Source organism: Notolepis coatsorum (genome assembly GCF_963971535.1).
Source record: "Notolepis coatsorum genome assembly, chromosome: 8".
Lineage (NCBI taxonomy): Eukaryota > Metazoa > Chordata > Actinopteri > Aulopiformes > Paralepididae > Notolepis > Notolepis coatsorum.
In genome coordinates, this window is record NC_140172.1 from 56,304,497 (window position 1) to 56,328,192 (window position 23,696).

The 23,696-nt window shown below is 40.6% G+C and overlaps 1 protein-coding gene across 1 annotated transcript in view; it reads right to left on the bottom strand.

Annotated features, from left to right (window-relative positions):
- Window positions 1–259: 259 nt before the first annotated feature.
- Window positions 260–23,696, bottom strand: part of tmem45b (transmembrane protein 45B) — a 38,318-nt gene continuing 14,881 nt past the window's right edge. The window contains exons 3-6 of the mRNA XM_084319609.1: window positions 19,657–19,869; window positions 11,648–11,832; window positions 6,849–6,991; window positions 260–3,515 (exon numbers count right to left, since the gene is read on the bottom strand). Coding sequence (XP_084175735.1) covers window positions 3,398–3,515; window positions 6,849–6,991; window positions 11,648–11,832; window positions 19,657–19,869 — 659 coding nt within the window. The 3' untranslated portion in view covers window positions 260–3,397. The remainder of the gene's footprint in view (window positions 3,516–6,848; window positions 6,992–11,647; window positions 11,833–19,656; window positions 19,870–23,696) is intronic.

Below are 23,696 nucleotides of genomic sequence, written 5' to 3' on the forward strand. Positions count from 1 at the left end.
TAACTCATAACCCCCAAAAGCATAATGATTCTGGCATCCCGAAGGCGATTCAATGTGATCGGGTGTATATCTTGATCCACGTTACAAGATAACTCCGCCTGGATGACTTTCAATGACGCACAGCCCCACACACAGACACACCAATGACTGTATTCCTGATTTGTGAAATAGTTACTAAACAGAAAAAGCAAAATTTTCACTTCTTTTCAATCTCACATTTATTTTTTCTATTTCCATTTCTACCTACTATGGCATAATAATAATAATAATAATAATAATAATAATAAATTTGATTTGAAATGGCTTCATAAAAATGTGATACAACATTACAATTATCTACATAGACAGACAGACAGACAGACAGACAGACAGACAGACAGACAAATGTGTGAGAGAAAACAATCAGGGAAGAGCAAGAGTGAACAATTTTGCAAGCCGTTAGTGACTCTGCATGGCGGATGTGTGTGGGTAGAGAGTTCCAGAGCATGTAGAGCTGAATACTCGAGCACACACTGTAGAAAGCCGGGTGGTGGGATAGACAGGGGGCCAGCTGAGGAGGAGCAGAATGTGCAAGTTGGGGTATAGTCGCGGAGGTCAGAGAGATGTGGGGTGCAAGAGAGCACTTTTATGTGAGGAGGAGGATCTTGAAATGAGTGTGATGTTGAACTGGTAACAATTGTAGCTGAGTGAGGATGGGTGTGATGTTGAACTGGTGACCAGTGTAGCAGAGTGAGGATGAGTGTGATGTTGAACTGGTGACCAGTGTAGCAAAGTTAGGATGACATGAGTGTGATGTTGAACTGGTATGGTAGTGGTAGCTAATGTCAGACTCCGAACAATGCTGAGCGAGTGTAGCAGTAGCTAACATCAGAGCGATGCCGAGTGAATGTAGCGGTAGGTAACATCAGATCAATGCTGAGTGAGTGTAGCAGTAGCTAACATCAGAGCGATGCTGAGTGAATGTAGCGGTAGCTATACATCAGATCAATGCTGAGTGAGTGTAGCATTAGCAAACGCCAGAACGATGCTGAATGAGTGTTGCAGTAGCTAATGTCAGAGCAATACTGAGTGAGTGTAGCGGTAGCTAACGTCAGAATACTTTCACTATTGACAATTGATTCTTAAACCTGCCGAATTCAAATGATGTGCATGATGTTACACAGTGACCGGACAAACATTCCACACCTGCAGTGTTTTCTCACAACTATAGATTTGTTCTATACTGTAGTTTTCTATAGTGTCATAGATATAATATAAATAGTCAAATGTTTACCTTTGGACCTCATTCACGAACATTATCGTAAGTTTCCTCATAAATAACCTTGCAAGAAGTTTGTAAGAGGAAACCTACAATAGTCCTCCTCCGGATACCCGAAGGCATGGAGAGGTGCTCTTAAGTTGCCAAAATGATCGCAACTGAATGAAGAATGTCACTCCTTCTTAAACTGAAAGCGTGTTCCCGTACACCTGAATTTGCATACAGACACGCCCGGCCAGCTCCTTATAGGGCATGCAAACAGATTCAACAGCTCCATATACCGGAAGGGAGAGGCTATAAGCATTGCATCCCATGCAGTTGTGCTGACCGCCGTATTCAACAGGTAGCGCAGAAGCGATTTGCGACTGATCAAAATTAGATTTGATTAGATGCAAATGTATTGTCATTATACAGCACAAGTACAATACAACAATACAGGGTGGCGGAGAGGAGGAGCCTTGCTAAGCTCCATGGGCCATCAGGGAAAACCCCTCCCACCCACTATACACAGACTTGGCTGACAGGAGGAGCATGTTCAGTGCTAGGCTCACACTACCGAAATGCAGCACTGAACGGCACAGGAAGTCCTTCATTCTGACAGCCATCAGACTATACAACGCATCACTGTGCCTCACTGCATCACTGAGCACAGAGTGACAGTTACCATCTTCCTGGACTCTTACTCTTACTTTTGAAACAACACTGTGCAATATTACACCTACTATATGTTTACTGTATTTATTTACTCTATATTTTATATATATTATTCTATTCTTAAGCAATTTGTTTTGTTATTCTTATTCGTGACTTGTTCTGTCTAAATGTTTAATGTGAGCGATTTGCAGTGTCAAATTTCCCTCGGGATAATAAAAGTATTTCTATTCTATGTAACGTACGTTAGTGCATCGTTGCTAATAAACTAGATTTATAATATATAGCCTATACATGAAAAGAATGGGGTGTGCTGAGAGCAGAATGTAGATGTGTCCATTCTATTTCACTAACTATATCCGTTTAGTTCTTGTTTATTTATTTATGTATTTATTCACCATCATTTGCAGTGTAGTGCTTATATTTATGTTTGGACATCACAATGTCTCTGGATGAAGACTATAAATGTAAAACATAATTTTTAAATCATACAAATATTGTCAAACGTATTATAATTATCCAAGGATGTGTGTACAATCTACGTGAACGCAATCACCAATGCTGTCTCCCAAATTAAGCCCTTAAGAACACAGACGCACACCAGTCTGTCCGATTTACGACTGCTTTTCCGCGCTTGTAAATCCTGCTCTTAGCTACGAGCGAATCCCTGAGAAGGAACCGTTCGAGAATACCAAAATCGGCCTGAAAAGCTTGTAAGTGGAGTTACGATGAAATTAGCTTGTAACTTTTCGTGTCCGTTCGTGAATGAGTACCATTGATTTCAGAGAGAAGCACAATATGCATTTGAAGGCTACATACAGGAAGTCACACAGATTAGCAGTGAGATAACATTGTTACAATCCTGCATCGCAGGGTTCGGCTAGCAGTATATTAAAATAATTTATACCATGGCCTTTTCTGATTGGCCGGCAGGTGTGCCTGAAAACCATTTAATGCACATGTAGTTGGTAGATTAATCGCCACTACCCAACTTTCACTTCATAATCCCTTCACACGTCATCCGTGTCCATAATCAACTTGTAGGTGTGCGTTAAATGGTTTTAAGGCTCTCTGCTGCATGTCGGGTGGTTCTTTGCCACCACATGATGCCTTAAAATGGTTTAACACACACCTACTGTTGATTATCCCTATGCATAACGATACGTAATGTTATCAACAATGTTGCGCACTGATTGCCAGAGTAAACACCTTTTAACCATATTCACAACCAGTAACTAGGTAAATTAATATATGGATGAATGCTTTGGGGGAAAAAATGCTATCCGATGTCCGATGTCCAAATACGGTCTCCAAGCCGGCACTGGAATATCACCGCTCAAGGGAAGAGTTTAGTCAAGGGTGAATAGAGTATGAAACTTCAAAATGTACTGAACATCCGCTGCTGTGACATAATTGCTCATTTGCATAAATTGCTAAAGTTTTCTCTGCTTTCATTTCATCCAGACATCAAGAACCAAAAGACGCCCATTATTCCTCCTCTGACTCGTCCAACAGGGCCTTCTGGGAAGTGGACACGGAGTAGGAGGACGTGTTTCTCATTCCAATCTCTGTGTCCTGTTTTCTTCCAGACCACTTTATCACTGTGCTGTTGGAACAAGAAGAAATTTTTTTATTGTAATCAGTACATTTTTATAAAGATTTTAGTACATTTAAGTTTTTAGATTTACAGCTCCCCTGGTTTTAGTGGTAATCAGAATAACAGATCACCAATATCACTTTCTTCATGTCTACAGCATTGTATTATTATTGATAATACAATAATATGTAGGGATGCTCGATATTGGCTTTTTTACCGATACCGATATTCCGATATTGTCCAACTCTTAATTTCGATACCGATACCGATACCGATATCAACCGATACCGATATATGCAGGGTTTCCCCCCAAAAAAACGGAATAATTTCAGGTAACTAATAATTTCACTGGATGCATTCAAAAGGCTTTCTAAATGTAAGCATTATCTGTGCAAAATATGATAATTAAAAAAGTAAAAATTAACATTACATATCTCTTGTTGTTGAATTAAACCAAAATGCATACTTTTGACAATAAATAAAATAAGAATTGGTTTTTACTTGCTTGCCTGGGTAAATAAAGGTAAAAAAAAAAAAAAAAAAAAAAAAATTTTTTTTTTTTTTTTACCGATACCGATATTTTCCGATATCACATTTTACTGCCGATATCGGCCGATAATATCGGTCGGCCGATAATATCGGACATCCCTAATAATATGTATTATTATATTTGTATAATTATGGTTGTTATTATTGTTGTTGTACTTATTATCGTTATAATTATTATTTATAAAACATATTTCAAACCAATGTTACAAGTGACATTAAAAAACAAACAAATACACAATATTGAGTCCCACCCTGTTATTCTATAACGAACATTATTCCTTCACCCTTGATGAGAAAATGCCATATGAAAACAGTAACATTAAAGTTAGTAGGCCTATTAGTTGAGTAAACATTCCTTTCGCCAACTGTGTTGATTCAAATGTATTAAATAGGAGATACTTTTTAAGGCTTGTCAACATCAACTATCCCATATGCCATATTTTCAATCTAAGCTTATACCATTCCATTGGCATGAAAAGCTGCAAAAGTTATTCCACTACCCAAAAACAAGGACATGTTTTCAGGTGCCAATAGCCGTCCCATCAGCATTATTCCAGTGCTTAACCCTAACCCTATCAGCATTCTTCCAGTGTTTAGCCCTAACCCAGTGCTTAACCCTAACCCTAATCCAGTGCTTAACCCTAACCCTAACTCTAACCCAGTGTTTAGCAAACTCATGGAAAGAATTGTGTTTGAACAGGTTTCATCTTTTTTTTCTACTAACAAACTGAACTCGGAATTTCGGCATGCGTACAAAAAAGATGACTCCACAAGTAATGCAGATGACTGATCAGTGGATGAGTGATATAGATAGGAAAAGGATTGTGGGTGCTGTACTACTTGATTTTAGCGCTGCATTTGACCTAATAGATCACAATATGCTCTTATGAAACTAGCTGCTTATGGTTTTAATAATTTTACTCCTAACTTGAGGAGCTATTTATCAAACAGAACACAAACTTGTCTACTTTAATGGTAGTTTTTCTACTGTAAAGACAGTACAGTGTGGGTTCCCACAGGGCAGTTGTTTAGGGCTGTTGCTCTACTCTATTTCTACTAATGATATGTCACTTGTCCTCAGTAAGGCTAGTGTAGCTATGTTTGCCAATGATTCTACAGTGTATATGTCATCAAACAACATGGATGAGTTAACTGTGCAATTGGAAAAGGATCTAGACTTAATTCTGGAATGGGTAATAAAAAAACAAATTGATTCTGAATGTAGGAAAGACTAAATGTAAAATGTTTGTGTCAAACCATGTATTGAGACATCAGAACCAAGATTAAGATTATCCATCAAAGGCAACTGTATAGAACAGGTTACTGAGGCTAAACTTCTAGGAGTCCTACTTGATGAACAGCTAATGTGGCAGAATCACATTGACAAGGTGACTAGTAAAATGGGGAAAGGAATATCTATGATAAGAAGATACTCCTCTTCTATTAACGCCACTTACCCTCTTACAGGTTATTCAAGCCTTGGTGTTATCACACCTTGACTACTGCCAAGCAATCTGGTCAAGTGCAGCAAAAAAAGATCTTAACAAACTTCAGATTGTGCAGAATAGAGCAGCTCGTCTTGAACTCAGGTGTTCTACGAGAACAGGTGTATACCAAATGCATAGTGATATTGCGTGGTTGAAAGTAGAGGACAGATCGACACGCAGCCTACTAACACTATTCAGGAATATAACTGTGTCTAAACAACCAAACTGCCTGTACTCAAGAATAACCATTTCCCAAGACAGACATGAGCAGGACAAGACAAGTTACCAGGGGTCATGTTTCAATTCCTCTACCGAGAACAAAAAAAAATGAAAATAACTGCTATGTATAGGGCCATCTCACAGTGGAATAGGTTGCCATATGAAATTACTCAAGCAACAAGCAAAGAAAGCTTTAAAAAGCAAGTAAAAAGGTTACTTTTTGGTACAGACACAATGCTTGATATAACATTTGATTATTTTACTAGTCATTTTGTAATATTTTGGTATAATGCTAATGTAATGAGGTGGGTTGGGTTGGATGGGTGTCACGGGGGTGAATTATGTTTGATTATGTTATGTATACCGTTTCGTATGTTTGTTATTGTTGTTTTATTTTTAATTATGTTGTTTGTTTGTATTTATCGTTTTGTGTGGACCCCAGGAAGAGAAGCTGTTGCCATTTGTAACAGCTAATGGGGATCCAAATAAACGTAAACTTAAACATACTAATAAAATTGACAAGAAGCCAATGTGGCAGTACACTTCTGAATGAATGTCATCATCCACTTTATATCCCATAACCGTTAAGCGGATGTTAAGTAATCATGATCATAGTAATAGTGTGTGGGTGTTGTAGTGTAATGGTGAGAGTAGCCTCCTTCCCTGTGACTGTAATGATTGTTGGTTCACTCCCAGTCACGACATCCTTTATTTTATTTAAATTTTTTACTTTTGCCGATACAATAAAGTAAATATATGACTTATTTACATTTTCTGGTGAGACCTTGTTGCAACACATCATCAATAAACAGAAACATTTTATGATCTCAATTCCACATCCTCATCAAAGTAGCAGCGCTAAGGCCCGCCCCATCATGTAAATGGTAAATGGTAAGTCGTGCACGAGCGAAGACGGTAAGAACAATTGGTATTTATCAACACAGAGTACTTGCATGTGTGTGTACGACCTGTGTGCGTACAACCTGTGTACGCATGTTTATTACATCCAGATTTTTCTGTGCGTAGAGACATTCCGTGCGCAGGAGAAATAATAGAACACTAAAGAGGTTAAAGAGGATATACTTACAACCAAACCAAGGAAGCTGTGATGGACACAGTCAGCAGGGCCATGGCTAAATGCCAACAGAAACACATGGTGACAAACATGATGTTGTCGTGTAGCGTCAGATCCCACTCTGGTCCACGTAAGGGATACAACACGAACCCAATCTGAAACAACAATGAACAGCCATGAATGTCACATGGTCTGGGCTATTGTTTTTTGTATAATATTTATAATATATCTAATCTCCTCTGGGAATATTTCTTCCCCTCTGAGAAATGCATACATTATCCCTGAAGTGTTCAGGAACATTTCCTGCAGTGTCATGTGTGAGCAGTGATGATGTGTGAAATGGGAACAGGGATCATGTGTGAATGGGAACAGGGATCATGTGTGAATGGGAACAGGGATCATGTGTGAATGGGAGCAGGGATCATGTGTGAATGGGAGCAGGGATCATGTGCGAATGGGAACAGGGATCATGTGTGAATGGGAGCAGGGATGGTGTGTGAATGCCATTAGTCTGGATCACAGGATATAGACTGTGGCTATAAGCATGCCATTAGTCTGGATCACAGGATATAGACTGTGGCTATAAGCATCCCATTAGTCTGGATCACAGGATATAGACTGTGGCTATAAGCATGCCATTAGTCTGGATCACAGGATATAGACTGTGGCTATAAACATCCCATTGGCCGACTATTTCAGTGGGAATTCTCCTCCCTTTCCGCTGTCTCAAACACTATTTTGCAAGGGCACCGTTGCTGCATCCGGATTCCTGGGTTTAGCACAGCCCAGAATGATTGCAATGGTTTAAAGAAATACATACAAGCGAAAATGTTGTTTTCCCTTATGAGCGGAGTGGTTCAGGTTCAGCCAGACAATGCTAACGTAGTGTGGAGAGAGGTATGGCTATGCGAGATTAACTCTGAAGAAGCAGCTTGTGGAAACGTCACTCACTCACTCACTCCCCTGTAATAAACGTGTAGACAGTACGAGTGCTCCAGTGGCTTCCTTTGGGTAGTCTATTTTGAAGTGCCCTGGTGAAAAGCTTGCCAACATTATTAGGCTATTCCTGCTTTTGGTCTAATTGCTTTCACACCTCAAACAAACCGCCTCGGGATAAATTATCCAGGGTTAGATTCAAGCTGACTAAACAAGGCAGGTGTGAAAACACTGTGACACACCCTCATAATAAAACATAATGCAGGAGCAGACTGTTAAGAGGGACTGTGGGAATAAAGACCACTATCGCCTGTTCTGGGATTATTGTTCATCCATTCTCCCTCCATGGCCACAAGTACATGGAAAGTATTAGAAGTAGAAATACCATTAAAATTCAACACGTTGTATTTGGGGGGAACAGATTTTGATATAAGGGATAATGACGACAAGTATATTTTCAACATATTAACACATTGACTGCCAGACCGAGATTTCTCGGGTTAACTCGCCATGCGTTGAGTGCCAGACCCGAGATTTCTCTGGTTTTGGTCGTTTTTTCTTTTATTCGATTTTTTTTATTCATTACAGGTTCACGGACCTCAGTGGTACCATAGGAAATCATTCTGAAATCCCAAAAACCCAATACCGGCCACATCCTGCTAGGTGGCAGTATTGCCCACCCTTTGAAACCTTATTTCACACTCTGTGTCAAATCGTATATGGTCTGGGCGCAGAATTTAGACCAAGCCAAGTGAACTCGCTTCATGCGAGTACTTCGAAACGCGTTTAGCACACTTGAGGCATATCCCGTGCCACTTCGTGTCAGGGACGCGATCGACATCAATACTGGAAATCGCGATCAGACTATTGGAATATTCTTTTTGGGATACCTCCTAGTAAAAGGTAAGGACTATATGACATCAATTCCACCTTGATCCTACAATGATTTCATATCGATCCGGGCCGATCAACATATGTAGTATTCAAAACGAATGCCGTTACTGGCGATCAAAGCATCAAAAAACGACCCCCCCCCCCCCTTCATGCATTCATGATGAAACATAATACCTATTATATACCTTTGAATTGGAAATAGTAGCGTGTACAGGCGAGCAACGCCAACACTTTTAGCAAAATATTGCTCCATAGTGCAGTTTTCAGGAATTAGCCAGGATCACTCTGAAACTATACAATATTCACCACGTTATAACACACAAACGTATACATGAAAACATTTATTCTTTTTCACATGTTGAACGATGGATTGTTAACACTTTGAGTGCCAGCCACGGCATAATTCGTTAGTTCATGCCAACAGTTGAGTGCCAGCCGACGAGATCTAATTTTTAATCGTTATTTTTTTTATTAGCGATTTCCATTCATATTTCATCAATCTAGCCTCACGTTACCAGTGGGGATCTGTCTGAACTCGAATTGGGAAAATACCGCCCCCCATCGTCTCCCGGATGGTACTGCACGCCTTTGGATTGGATTGAATGAAACGCATGGGAAAAAAAGAGTCCGGAATCCACATTTTACTTTTCAGGCAAGTAACCCGAGCCGATCGGACTCATTGTGGACCATCAGAACAGCATGGAATATATATTTCCAGTACCCAGCGTTGGATCAATAAACGCGATCGATATTTGGAATGGCGATCAGGAATTGGAATAATCTTTTTGGAGAACATCTGATCTGGTGATCTGAGGTAAGGAATCTATTTGACCAGTATTGGGATAATCAGAGCTATTTTCACCTATATATCAGCGTGTGCCATATGTGTGTATGTGTGCGATCAGGAAATAAGATAATCGATTTTTCAGCCCGCTTCTATAGCGTGCATAAGTACACATATACTATCGATAATCTAGCGTTTATTTGAAAACGATTCATAAATAGGCCGAAAAATTACAACGTGTTTTGTGTATTCCAGTGTATTCCAGTAAAGGGCGATTATCACAGAATCTTCTGAAATCTTCTGGAAGTTTCAAGAAACGAGCGTTTTTCAAAATGGTATAAAACGGAAATGAACAGATTAAAAAACAATCCGTTTCGACAATGTTGACTGCAAACAAGTCATTGATAAGCGACGGCCATATTAGACATATAGCCATAATTTAAAGGGGCTATGCACTGCTATTCCTAGCACTATTTGGGCAACTTTACACAATTCCTGTTAGTCTATTGAAGACATTTGTAATTTTTTTTTCAAAAAAATTCATTGTTTTATATTTCTAATCAAGTACTCGAAACCATCATTTTTCAGCCTCGAGAAATCAGGCTGTTATGGCCTGGCTCCGCCCATAAGCACTTTGAGTGACAGTCAGACCACAGTCTGCACTGGTAGAGGGAGGGAGGGAGGGGGGGGAAGAGAGAGAGAGAGTTCAGTTCAGTGTTTTTATTTGCCACATGGAATAATACAATCATAGTTTCTTCATTAAAAAATCATAAATAGTCATTCCATGGACAAAAGGAGCAGGAAGAAGAATAAATCTTATAGTTATATAGTTACCTGCCCCTTATTCCTAAACTAACATGTATTTTCTTAATGGTCGGCGTATAACCTTATTTACACAAATAATCATTTATACCATGAGAGAGAGAGAGAGAGAGAGAGAGAGAGAGAGAGAGAGAGAGAGAGAGAGAGAAGCCCCTCCCTCTCTCTTCCTTTTTTTCTTTCTATCACTCTCCCGTTCGGAGGTGTGTGTCGCGCGGACCTCCGTGCGGCAGGTCCCCCCCCCCCCCCCCAAGTGCCCCCTCTCTCTCCCTCCCTCTCTCTTCCTTTTTTTCTTTCTATCACTCTCCCGTTCGGAGGTGTGTGTCGCGCGGACCTCCGTGCGGCAGGTCCCCCCCCCCCCCCCCAAGTGCCCCCTCTCTCTCCCTCCCTCCCTCTCTCTTCCTTTTTTTCTTTCTATCACTCTCCCGTTCGGAGGTGTGTGTCGCGCGGACCTCCCCCCCCCCCCCCCCCCCCCCCCAAGTGCCCCCTCTCTCTCCCTCCCTCCCTCTCTCTCGGCTCCCTCTCGGCTCTCTCTTCCTCTCGGCCCCGCAGCCCCACTCGCTGTCTAGTCTAGGTAGAATGGGGGCGGGCATTAGCTCCAACCACAGAGCCAATCGCATCACTGTGTCCATCCACAGCGCCCAGTGACGTGCTCAGGGACTTCAAATCAAAATGACCCGATTTACTAGAGGCACAGAGGGGGTGGGCTGAAACGGAGCAATTCGCCAATATGGTATTTAGACCCTAAAACACATTGATACGAACTCCTATTACTATAATACAATGCTAGAGACTGAAAAATGACATTTATAATGCATGGGACCTTTAAGATATATTTTATGCGTTCGCAAATATGAGAGCTCTATCATTGAAGTGGGTGGCGGCATTCAATGGGGTAAATAGGAAACGGAGGCCGGCACTGAAAGTGTTAATGTCAAATGAGCCATAGTATTGTCTCCATAGCTATAATATAGCATATAGATATAGCCCTGCAAACACCGCAACGCACAGTGAAAATCCCTATACTTTACAGCGCTGGCACACTAAGTACAAAGATGGGAAAACAGCGTGGCAGTCAATGTGTTAAGGGTGGCAGCCAAAAAGACTGACAAGGAAGTGGATGAGTCAGGTGGTGCAGACGGAAGGATAATGGAAGAACATGATCCATGAGAGCACTCTGCATGTGCACGTCTGGGAGGACTGTGGGAAGTAATTGATTATATTATGTTTGAGTTGTGGAATGGGTACAGTATCGCACAGTGAGGGAACTGGGGTGGATTTCCAAAGTGGGCCCTGTGCAGGACTCTGTTATACCACCGCCTCCTCCTCCTCCTCCTCCTCCTCCTCCTCCTCCTCCTCCTCAGAAGTGGTTTGTTACCTGATAGAACCAGGATCCCTGCAGGATAAAGAGACAGGCTCTCAGTAGCTCCAGAATGATGTTGTCTCTCAGAAACACCTCCAGCAGAGTGCAGCCTGACCCTGTGAACACCGCGACCAGCAGCAGAGAGTGGATGTGGGCGTCCAGAGCAGGACGACTGTGGACATGGTAGTAGAACAGGAAACCTAGATGAGAAGATGTGTATATTAATTATTAATCATGCAGGGAAATGGATCAGTGTTGGGGAGCAGTTAAAGATGCTACAAGGAGTTTAACAAAAATATATCACTGTCAGATTGGTTGAGATACCTTCGTATGATTACAGTAAACAACTGAGACCGCTGCCAAAACAATTGGTCGCCTACTTCTCATGATAAGACCACATTTCCCTTAACCCCATTTTTGCTGTTTGTTCCCAGCATCCAGCATGGGATTTGTTTTGATGATGATGTTTGCTAAGCACCAACATGGAGTTATTTCTGTTGAGAAAGTGTCGTATATTCTGGTCAGTAGTCTGCTTATTCTGTGGCTACGTGTCTGGGTCGACCACCGGTCTTGTGCAGGTGTGAGGTGCAGAAGAAATCGGAGTCCACACGAGCAAGTTAGAGTGGTATTTCTGTCGCTTTATTTAAGAGATTCGCTGAAGGTGGTTGTCTCAAAAGCTCTCTAAATACACACTCTTCCTCTGGATTGGTTTACAGTGTTTACAAAAGCATTATTGCAGCAGCTTTGGTCTTCGTTGGCAATTCGCATAGTAGGTTAGTCAGATTGACATGGCGAGCGGAGGGCCTTTATCAGCGTTCAATTCTGGTCATTTCTCCTCGTCATCTTCATCTTCATCAGTCTGCATTCTGTCTGTTGTGTGTGTCTTCCATCTGCCGGGGCACGAGCATTTAAACCTTTTCAGGCCCGCGCCCCCCTGCATGAAGGACACCCACCCACCCTCAACCAATCAAACCACGCCAGAGCCCGCCTCTGGCCTGTGAGTCAGGAAGACGATCCTCCCTCTATTAGTTCTAAGAAAATAGTTTTCTTCCAATTAAACCTTTTAGATTAATGTTTTCCAAATTAGAGTTAGGCGATCAGTATCTACCTCTTAAAGACAAAGATATAGATTCTTTACTTAATATTTGTACTGTTTGATTTAAGCTAAAAGCTAGGTTAAAGAATATTCCCCAGCCAACCAGTATTGCTGAAACCCTCTTTGAAATGTAACTGTTTTTGTCACATAATGTAACATGCCATTTCTTATTACTTGTATTAGGAAATTGTGAAACAGTTACTAGAGTACTGCTTCAGCCAATGCCAGTTCTATTTGTAGTATAAACCAAGTGTTTAATATCCTTCTATTCCGATTGACAAGATAACTTATTTAGCGTTTTGTTATTGTTTTGTGTTACCTAGATTAAACTGCTTTTAATCAAAACCACTCTGTCCTTTGTGAACAGAGCTTCTGCTAATCCTGTCACATCTTTCTAAGTTCCTGTAATAAAAATAGGTTCCTCAGGCTGGGTTTTCAGCTGCTTTGTATGCAAATAGGCATGCTCTTGTTTAGACTGCCACCAGATAACAGGATACTGTTACGACCTGCTGGGTTTTTGGCCACAGTCGACTGTATTCTACTCCAGGGTTAGTTATTTACTGCCTGCTATCAACAAACCCCATCTGCTCTGTCTTTGCAGACAATCAATCAATCAATGACATGTTCCTTGGTGGCTGTTTATCCAGCTGCATAGTTTCAGGTTCCGTTTTCTAGCCAATTTTGTAACAGTCATATTTACCATATACGATTATCTGATATACCATAAAAGCAAGTTTAGTGTGGAAAGGCCTCCTTTGCGCTGTAATGTCGTCAATAGAACTCTTCAGTAGGTCACACACAATATCAATACCAAATAGAGGATATTAACGGACTCCTCATGGCCTCGTCAATTGTCTTTCATTCTCAGCAGTCTCAACATGTTTATGCAGTAATCCTGTTAACACTTTGAATGCCCATAACGAATATTCTCGGGTTTACCCCCGAATGCCCATAACGAGAATATTCGTTTTTTCTCTTTTTTTTTTTATTAGCGATCTGAATTTATATTTCATCAACCGAGTCTACCATTGGTAAATCAGCCACCCCAGGCGCTCAGATGTGAAAAAAGCGCCCCCTATCGTCTCCCAGATGGTAATTCACCCTTTTGGATTGGACTCAATGAAAATGCATAAAAAAAAAAAACCCGGACTCCACATTTTACTTCTCACGCATGTAACCGGAGCCGATCAGCTTCATGCTGGACCCTCAGCACAGTGTGGTTACTGTGTTTTACAGTATACGCGTGGGATCAATAAAAGGATCGATTTTTGGAATGGCTATCAGCGTGCACACGTACACATATACTATCGATAATCTAGCGTTTATTTGAAAACGATTCATAAATAGGCCGAAAAATGACAACGTTCTAGAATATTACAGTACAGGGCGATTATCATGGAATCTCTTATTTTTTCCGTGAAAACGAGGGCTTTTCAAAATGCTATCAAACGGAAATGAACCGATAAAAAAACAATCCGCTTCGACAATGTTGACTGGAAATGAGTCATTGATAATGCGACGGGCAGATTAGACACATAGCCATAATTTAAAACATAGATTAGGCGATATTAACGTTAACATTGAAGCGGATAGTGGGCATTCAAGCACTAAATGTGCGCCCCCTGCTGGGCATTCAAAGTGTTAAGGTATGAACATTGCATTTACAGTATTGAAGTTGAAATCCTCCTGTTGCCTATAACTACATGTAGTTTAATTACTAACTATATGTTGCAGTAGTTGGGTGGTAGTTTAACTACATTCAAATATCTGTAGCAGTTAACTACGTTGAGTCATGTAGCTTAGGTAGTTAATTACAAACAACAACAATTTTTTTTTATTCCACCTCAACAACTGCTCCCTGTCCTCTGCTTAAAACACAGCCTCAGACATGGACCTCAATGATGTTTAACCTGACCTAGTCACTACACCAAACACATACAAATACCAACTCGGATTGGGCTAATCTTCCACAATTTAAAAACTAGTAGTTTTTCTTTTAAATTAAATGTAAAATGGGTAACACTTTATAATAACACTCAGTTATAAGACCTTTATAAGGTATTTGTAGATAATGAACTAATCATGAACAAATCATTTATATACGTTCGTAAATGATTATTAAATCATTTATAACTATATTTGTATAACATTTACAAATTAGTTTTACATTATTTATAACTCATTATCAACATTGTTTGTACTTGATTTGTTCATCATTAAATAATGTAAACGGGGGGTAAACCCGAGAAAACTCGGGTTGGGCATTCAAAGTGTTTGAATAGGCTTCACTTCAGATTAGGGCACACAATAGTGTAACGGAGGTACCGCAGTCTATCCACAGTCACGTGGTACAAGTAGTTCGGTGGCTGTGGATGTTAAGCGGTACTGCAAGTAAACTCACTCCCCAGAGGCATCCAAACTGAGCGCTTAGAGGGGATATCCTTTCTTGGCGCAGCGGTTTGTGATGTCGGCCCCGGTGCGGGAGACCGGGGTTCAACTCCCACTCAGGGCAATCCCTTAACAGGGGTCGAATCGGAATTTGAAACACAACGCAGAGCAATACGAGACGGTTACAATAGCATCTGCAAATGATTTATAGATGTTTCATGAATGTCTTAACAAATCATTTGTTAAACATGAAAAGTCAAGTCTGGTAATCGCTTTGTGTGTATTCATAAAAGTCCACAAATAAACAAACTATTAAGACATCTGTTAATGATGAATAGGCTTCACTTTAGATTAGGGCACACAATAGCATCTGCAAATGATTTATAGATGTTTTATGAATGTCTTAACAAATCATTTGTTGAACACGAACATATATATACATTTTTCAAAGCATCTACAAATGTGTTACTACACATTAAACAACATTATTTAATGATGAACAAATCAAGTACAAACAATGTTGATAATGAATTATAAATAATGTAGAACTAATTTGTAAATGTTATACAAATAGTTATAAATTATTTAATAATAATTTATGAATGTATATAAATGATTTGTTCATGATTAGTTAATTATCTACAAATACCTTATAAAGGTCTTATAACTGAGTGTTATTATAAAGTGGAGTAATTAAAGAGCCAGTACAATCACGTTCAGTGAGAAAAAGCTTATTTATTCCCAGGCAACTACCGCCCTGTTTCTATTCTTACCTCCATCTAAAAAAAAAATAGTATACGAACAGGTCGAAAAGTACCTTGCGGAAAAAATCTAATCTACGAATTCCAATCTGGCTTCAGAACATCCCACTCCACTGACGCATGCCTTCTCTATTTGAACGACCACATCAAACAAGAGGTGGACGCAGGCAAATACTGCGGGATGGTCATGCTGGACCTACAAAAGGCCTTCGACACTGTCAATCACTCCATTCTGATTGACAGCTAAAAGCAATTGGTTTTGATAGCCTTATCAGTGAGCTGGATGCAATTCTACCTGGAGGGGAGAGAACAGATGGTGGAGGTAAACGGACACTCTTCGGTTCAAATAACAAACTCAGCAAGACCGACGGCTTCTCAGTTACAGTGGGTGACAATATTGTCACAAGGAAAGATGAAATTACATACCTAGGTTCCATCCTAGAGGCAAATCTTTCCTGTGACAAAATGGCATCCAATGTAATCAAAAAAGTCAACCAACGAACTAGATTCTTGTACCGGATCTCCTCTCTGGTAAACAAGAATACCCTGAAGACTCTGGCAGGAGCACTCATTCAAGGGTACTACGACTATGCTTGCACCTCATGGTACCAAAGCACCTCAAAGGCGCTAAAATCTAAATTACAAACATCACAAAACAAACTGGTCAGACTACTGCTTGACCTTACTCCTAGAACCCACCTCACCCCTGCCTACTTTGACAACCTAGGATGGCTTAGAGACGACAGAGTACAGCGACTTGCAATGGGCCTGGTCTACAAGATACACTACACGACTAAGGTACCCATGTATATGTCAAAATACTTCCCAAAGGTCAGTGAATACCACGACCACAACACCAGAGGGAGCTCCACAAATCATGTTAAACCCAGATTCGCCTCAAACAAGGGACTAAACACGTTTCACAATTATGCCACATCAATGTGGAACGCCCTACCCACAGCTGTAAAGGAATGTGTGAATCACTACTCACTTTCAAAACCACTCTCAAAGAGCACCTACGGGAGACTGCAATTCGAAACTGGCCCCTGTAAATGTCCTAACCCAACCCCCTCCAATGTACAGTTCCCCCCCCCCCCACCTACCCAACCTACCCCCACCTACCAAACCTCCTCCAATGTACAGTTTCTTCGTCAAATGTATATACTTTCTTTTTTAGACTATTTTTGTATCACAAACATAGTACTGTACTTGTAAATCTGGTATGTCATAAATGTCTAGATGTAGCAGTACTGTCTCTGTATGTCATGTATGTCAAGATTAATTGAAAATGGGGGACCCTGATGTAAACAGACGAAAGACTTTCTCTGGTCTGCATCCCCTTAACAATTGTGTGTATTGAGCTGTACTGTATTGTACCCATTCTGCAATCTGTTAATACAATTTTCAATGTGGGCCCTTTTGAGGACGATTTGCCCACCGGCACTTTGGCAACCTCTAGTGGCTCGGGTGTGCAAATTATATTATATATATATCGAATTGAAGGCTGTTGCCGGTCGATAGCGACAAAATCCGTTCAGCGGTTCTCCAGTTACATGCCGGTATTTGAGGCTTGTGCAAAGTACACGGTATTGCGCAAAATACCACTCCCGACTCTCAATCATTTGGTAATCTCAAAAATGATTGTGGAAGGTTATAGCCAATGAGTGTGGCTTTCCAATGATACCCCATCTGGGGATGTATGAATCAGGGATCTAGGTGAAAAACTAACGAGCAAAAACAGGAAGAGAAAAACAGCCGAATGAATTGAAGTCTATGAGAAAACTGAGTTGTACACAGTTTACCAAAATCACTCCTAATCACTCATTTCTGAATGGATCTTTATGAAATTTGGACATGTACTACATAAGGCTTCATGCTATGGGTCCGTATGGATTTGTAAGCCATATCACCTTCTGGGGAAATACTACCCCTGGACTACTAACTACTACAGAAAAACTTGAGTAACAAGTTTTTCTACAACGAAATGTTACTCTATTTCATTAGCACTAAAAGTGAATTTTCTTTATGGAATCAGAAACTTCAGAATGTCATCTTTCAAAAGAGACCAGGTTCATGCATGTGCTATAAGTATAAAGTATGTTGTTTTGGTTTGCAAAAAAAGTATGCAGTCCTAAAAAAACTAAAATGGCCAATTTTGGGGGCACAGGTTAAGAGGTTTTAATGTCAAAAGTGTAGTTCGTTTCAGCTTCAGATGTATCATTTGTTTGTTAAACCCTCTCTGGGTGCCAACATCTTTAGTGCTGTGGATTTCTCCATTGAAAACGGCACAGTGCTCCGTGTCCTCATAATGTAGACTCTGGTAATACTTCTGAACTGCTCGTTAAGGCTTGTTAATCTGAAGCCTTTGTTTCAGGTACCAACCCTCGGCCAAACCTAAATAACAGACTGCCAAATTTATATGAAGACAAAACCCATTTTCCATTAAACCTTTTAATTACCTTTTTAAATTGCCACACTATAACCTTTATATATATACAATTTTTTATTTTATTCAGTTGTAGTGATTGTGAAGTCAATTGATATGTATAACTTTTAACAGCTCTAATTTTGATAGAGAAATCTGAATGGCTGAAAGCATTCCATGAGAGCTATAGCTACCACCTAACAACTACAGTGGTCGAAGTATTTTTACTCAAGTACTGTACCAAAGTACAACTTTGAGGTACTTGTACTTTACTTGAGTATTTTCTATTTAGGGAATTTTGTACTTTTTCTCCACTACATTTATCTGAACCCATCAGTTGCTAGTTACTTTGAACAAAGATATGTGGGATGGTTTCTCCATAGAGGCTAAGCCCTGTTTTTTAGTGCCGCAGCTCAATGCAGGTAGTGCGCAACTCAGTCATATGACTCCATGGGTTTGCTGATTGGCTTGACACATTGCGTTTACAAACATGAAACCCAACTATAGAGTGCCTTAACACTTTGAGTGCCGACGACGTGTTATGTCGTTATTTCGCCCCGACCGTTGAATGCCAACGACGCCAATTGTCGTTTTTCTTTTTTTATTAGCGATCTGAATTCATATTTCATCAACTGAGTCTCCCGTTGGGACAGCAGCCCCTCTAGGAGCTCCGATGGGAAAATACCGCCCCCTACCTACTGGCTCCACTATGCTGGCGAGCCGTCTGATGAAGAGAGAAGTGATTGCGAGATGGAAAGCAGCCTGGAATATATATTTACAGCAGCCAATAATCAATCAATAAACGCGATCGATATTTGGAATGGCGATCAGGAATTGGAATAATCTTTTTGGAGAACAATTGATCTAAGGTAAGGAGTCTATGTTACCAGTTTTAGGATAATCAGAGCTGTTTTCACTGAGATAACAGCGTGCCCCGTATGTGTATATGTGTGTGTGTGTGTGTGTGCTGGAAATAAGAGAATCGATTTCTCAGCTCGCTTCTATAGCGTGCATGAGTACACATATACTATCGATAATCTAGCGTTTATTTGAAAATGATTCAAATAGGCTGACAAATGACAACGTGTCTAGTGTATTCGAGAATATTCTGAGAATTTTCCTGAAATTTGAGAAAACTATAGCTTTTCGAAATGCTATAAAAAGGATATGAACCGATTAAAAAACAATCCGTTTCGAAAATGTTGACTGCAAACAAGTCATTGATAAACGACGGGCAGATTAGACACATAGCCATAATTTAAAACATAGATTATACATTTTTAACGCCATCATTGAAGTGGATGCTGGCATCCAAGGACATTAATCAAAGGCACTGAAAGTGTTAATACTGTACCTTCAACAAACAGAGCCATGGAGAGTGTAAGGCGGTCCAGACCAGTCGGAACCAGTTTGAAAGAGACACTCAGGACGTTGCCGATTCCGTAGATTCCAAAGAAGAGGTACATGGTGCTGTGTTGCCAGTTCATCAGTTTAACCCACGACTGATTGTCTCCGTCATAGAGATGAGCATGGGGCCCATCCACCACAAACTGTTCAACCATTATACCTGTCAGAGAAGATGACAACAACTGTTATTTTCCATGTAATACGCCTCATTCACTTAGTCTCCATATTGGTCAAGTTTGATGCAATGTGAGGTACGGATGTGGAAGTGCCCGTTCACTTCAATGTTAAAACTTAACTATAAATATGCCACTTCAAAATGCTGTGTTTTGAAATAGATGGAAGTGAATTAGTAATCAGCTCATTGAAATGTGTTCATAGTGATCTATGAAAGCAAAGATAGTGCCATGGTTCTGACCATAGGGCTGAGCAATTAGTTTAATTTAAAGTAGATCAAAATCACAATATAGCTTAAAGGCTTAGTACGCGCCCCACCCGATTTCAAAACTTAATTATGTTTGGTTATCAAGACCAATAGTCCAACAACGGCGCAGGTGACAGGCAATCAATTAATTAAACTAATGAAGCAGCTTTTTTTTGTAAACCGGGCTCTTAAATCCAGCAGGTTTTCGTAGATTGCACTCAACAGAAACAGCCCTTCTCAAAGTCACAAATTACATTGGGATGGCTGCAGATCATGGGAAATGCTCTTTGCTGGTGTTGTTGGACCTTTCTGCAGCGTTTGATACAGTTGATCATTGTATCCTTTTGTGGAGGCTTAAGGATATGGGTATTACTGGATCTGCACTAGATTGGCTCACATCGTATTTGGCTGATCGCAGTTTTTCTGTTTCTGTGGGCCAGTACATGTCAGAGTCAGACACTTCCCCTCTGTCATGTGGTGTCCCTCAGGGCTCTGTTCTGGGACCAATGTTGTTTTCATTATGCTACCTCTTGGTCAGATTATCAGCCGTTTTAAAAAGGCATATTTTATCATTTTTATGCTGATGATATTCAACTGTATTACTCCTTTAAACAAACTATTTTAAATGATTGCCTGGGGGCCATAAAAGAATGGATGTCTAACAACTTTCTTCAGTTGAATTTTTTTACCAAACTTTATCTTTTAAATACAATGTTAGTCAACTCACTCGTTCCTGCTTCTTCCAACTGAGGAACATCGCTAAATTAAGATCCGTCATATCCAAGGCAGAGCTGGAGATGGTCATCCACGCTTTTATTTCCACCCGTTTGGACTATTGTAATATACTTTTTACTTGTTTAAATAAGTCTGCTTTGGACCGCCTGCAAATTGTCCAAAAAGCAGCTGCTAGACTTTTAACCAGAAATAATAAGAGGCCTCATATCACACCTATTTTGGCCTCCCTACATTGGCTCCCTTTAGAGTTAATTTTATGGTGCTACTACTTACTACTTTTAGAGCCCTTCATGGTCTATCACCTGCCTACATTTCAGACCTTCTTACACCTCACTCAATAAACCGGGCCCTTAGATCCTCTGACAAACTTCTATTGTCTGGCCCGGCTTGCAACCCAGGGTGATTCGTGCCTTTCAGGTAGCTGCTCCCAAACTGTGGAATGCCCTCCCTTTCTCTCTGAGATCAGTAGAAACATGACTCTTATAAATTATTTTATATTATAATTATTTTAATTATTAAAAAGAAATTGCTAAAAACGTGTTCAGACAGGCATTTGGCTAGTTTTATCCGACTTTGTATTATATTTTCTAGTTAGTGTGTTTGATTGGTATTTGATGTTAGTATTTTTTTTTTTTTATGATGATGACGATGACGATGACGATGATGATTGGAAAGCACTTTGTGATCCTGTATCTAGAAAGGTGCTATATAAATAACATTTACTTACTTACCTACTTACTAGCTGCCAGATCCCTTTGACATCAATCAATGTAATGAAGCAGCATTAAATAAGCTACTAGCTGCTAGATTGATTGATTTAATTGATTGAAAACTTTTAATTTTTTATTATCTTTTAGCATTTTTACAGCTTTTTCTGGCCACGCAGGACTGATAAGGGGAGGGAGAACGGGAGGAGAAGTAGGGAAGACATGCGGCAAATGGTCACCGGGTGTGGGAAGCAAACCCAGGACGACCGCTTCGCGACTCAGCGCGCTATATGATGTGCTACTGGAGCGCCGATTGAAAACTTTATTAACAGATCAGAATGGGTACAATACAGTACGGCTCAATACACACAATTGTTAAGGGGATGCAGACCAGAGAAAGACTTTGTCTTGTTTACATCAGGGTCCCCCATTTTCAATTCATCATAACATTTATGACATATGACATACATATAAACAGTACCGTTACATCCAGACATTTATGCCATACAAATATACAGTACTGTTTAAGAGACAGTTTCTAAAAGAGTATATACATTTGAGGGGGAAGAAACTGTACATTGGAGGGGTTTGGGTGGGGGGGTTGGACATTTATAGGGGCCAGTTTCAAATTGCAGCCTCTCGTAGGTGCTCTTTGAGAGCAGTTTTGAAGGTGGGTAGGGATTCACATTATTTTACGGCTGTGGGTAGGGCATTCCACATTGATGTGGCATAATTGCTAAACGTGTTTAGTCCCTTGTTTGAGCCGAATCTGGGTTGAACATGATTTGTGGAACTCCCTCTGGTGTTGTGGTCGTGGTATTCACTGACCTTTGGGAAATATTTCGACATGTACATGGGTACCTTAGTGGTGTAGTGTATCTTGTAGACCAGGCCCATTGCTAGTTGCTGTACTCTGTCGTCTACTCTAAGCCATCCTAGGTTGTCAAAATGGGCAGGGGTGAGGTGGGTTTTAGGAGTAAGGTCAAGCAGTAGTCTGACCAGTTTGTTTTGTGATGTTTGTAATCTTTAGTGCCTTTGAGGTGCTTTGGTACCATGAGGTGCAAGCATAGTCGTAGTACCCTTGAATGAGTGCTCCTGTAGAGTCTTCAGGGTATTCTTGTTTACCAGAGAGGAGATCCCGTCTGTCTGTCTGTCTGTCTGTGAAACACGTTGTCTGTCTGTGAAACACACGGTATGTGAAACACACAGTCTGTCTGTATGTGAAACACACCGTCTTGTGAAACACACCATCTGTCTGTCTGTATGTGAAACACACCGTCTGTCTGTCTGTCTGTCTGTGAAACACATCGTCTGTCTGTCTGTCTGTCTGTCTGTCTGTCTGTCTGTCTGTCTGTCTGTCTGTGAAACACACCGTCTGTCTGTCTGTCTGTCTGTGAAACACACCATCTGTCTGTCTGTCTATGAAACACACCGTCTTTCTGTCTGTCTGTGAAACACACCATCTTGTCTGTCTGTCTGTCTGTCTGTGAAACACACCGTCTGTCTGTCTGTCTGTCTGTCTGTCTGTCTGTCTGTCTGTCTGTCTGTCTGTCTGTCTGTCTGTCTGTCTGTCTGTCTGTCTGTCTGTCTGTCTGTCTGTCTGTCTGTCTGTCTGTGAAACACACCGTCTGTCTGTCTGTCTGTCTGTGAAACACACCATCTGTCTGTCTGTCTGTCTGTCTGTGAAACACACCATCGGTCTGTCTGTCTGTCTGTGAAACACACCGTCTGTCTGTATGTCTGTCTGTATGTGAAACACACTGCCTCAAGCTCAGTCACACGTTTATCTACTTCTATTCTCAACGTGGATATGGCAAAACTCCTGTGTGTTTAGGTGAATGTAGTATTGGTTTCTGGCATATAAAACGATTGTCAAGACACATTCTTATCCCATGTATTTCTATGAATGGGATGAATTTTTGTTCCCTCTGGCACAGACGTGTCAAAATAAAAGTCAAGCAATGTTGCCAATAGTGGGGGCTGTTACAATACAGTATGTACACTGCTGTTACAGGGTATGTCCACTAGATGGCTTTAGGTTTACAGGTCACTTGCCGTGCAGTAGGTATAGAGGCAGAGTGATGATAGCAATCAAGCTATACAGACATTCCTTCCATCTCAAGC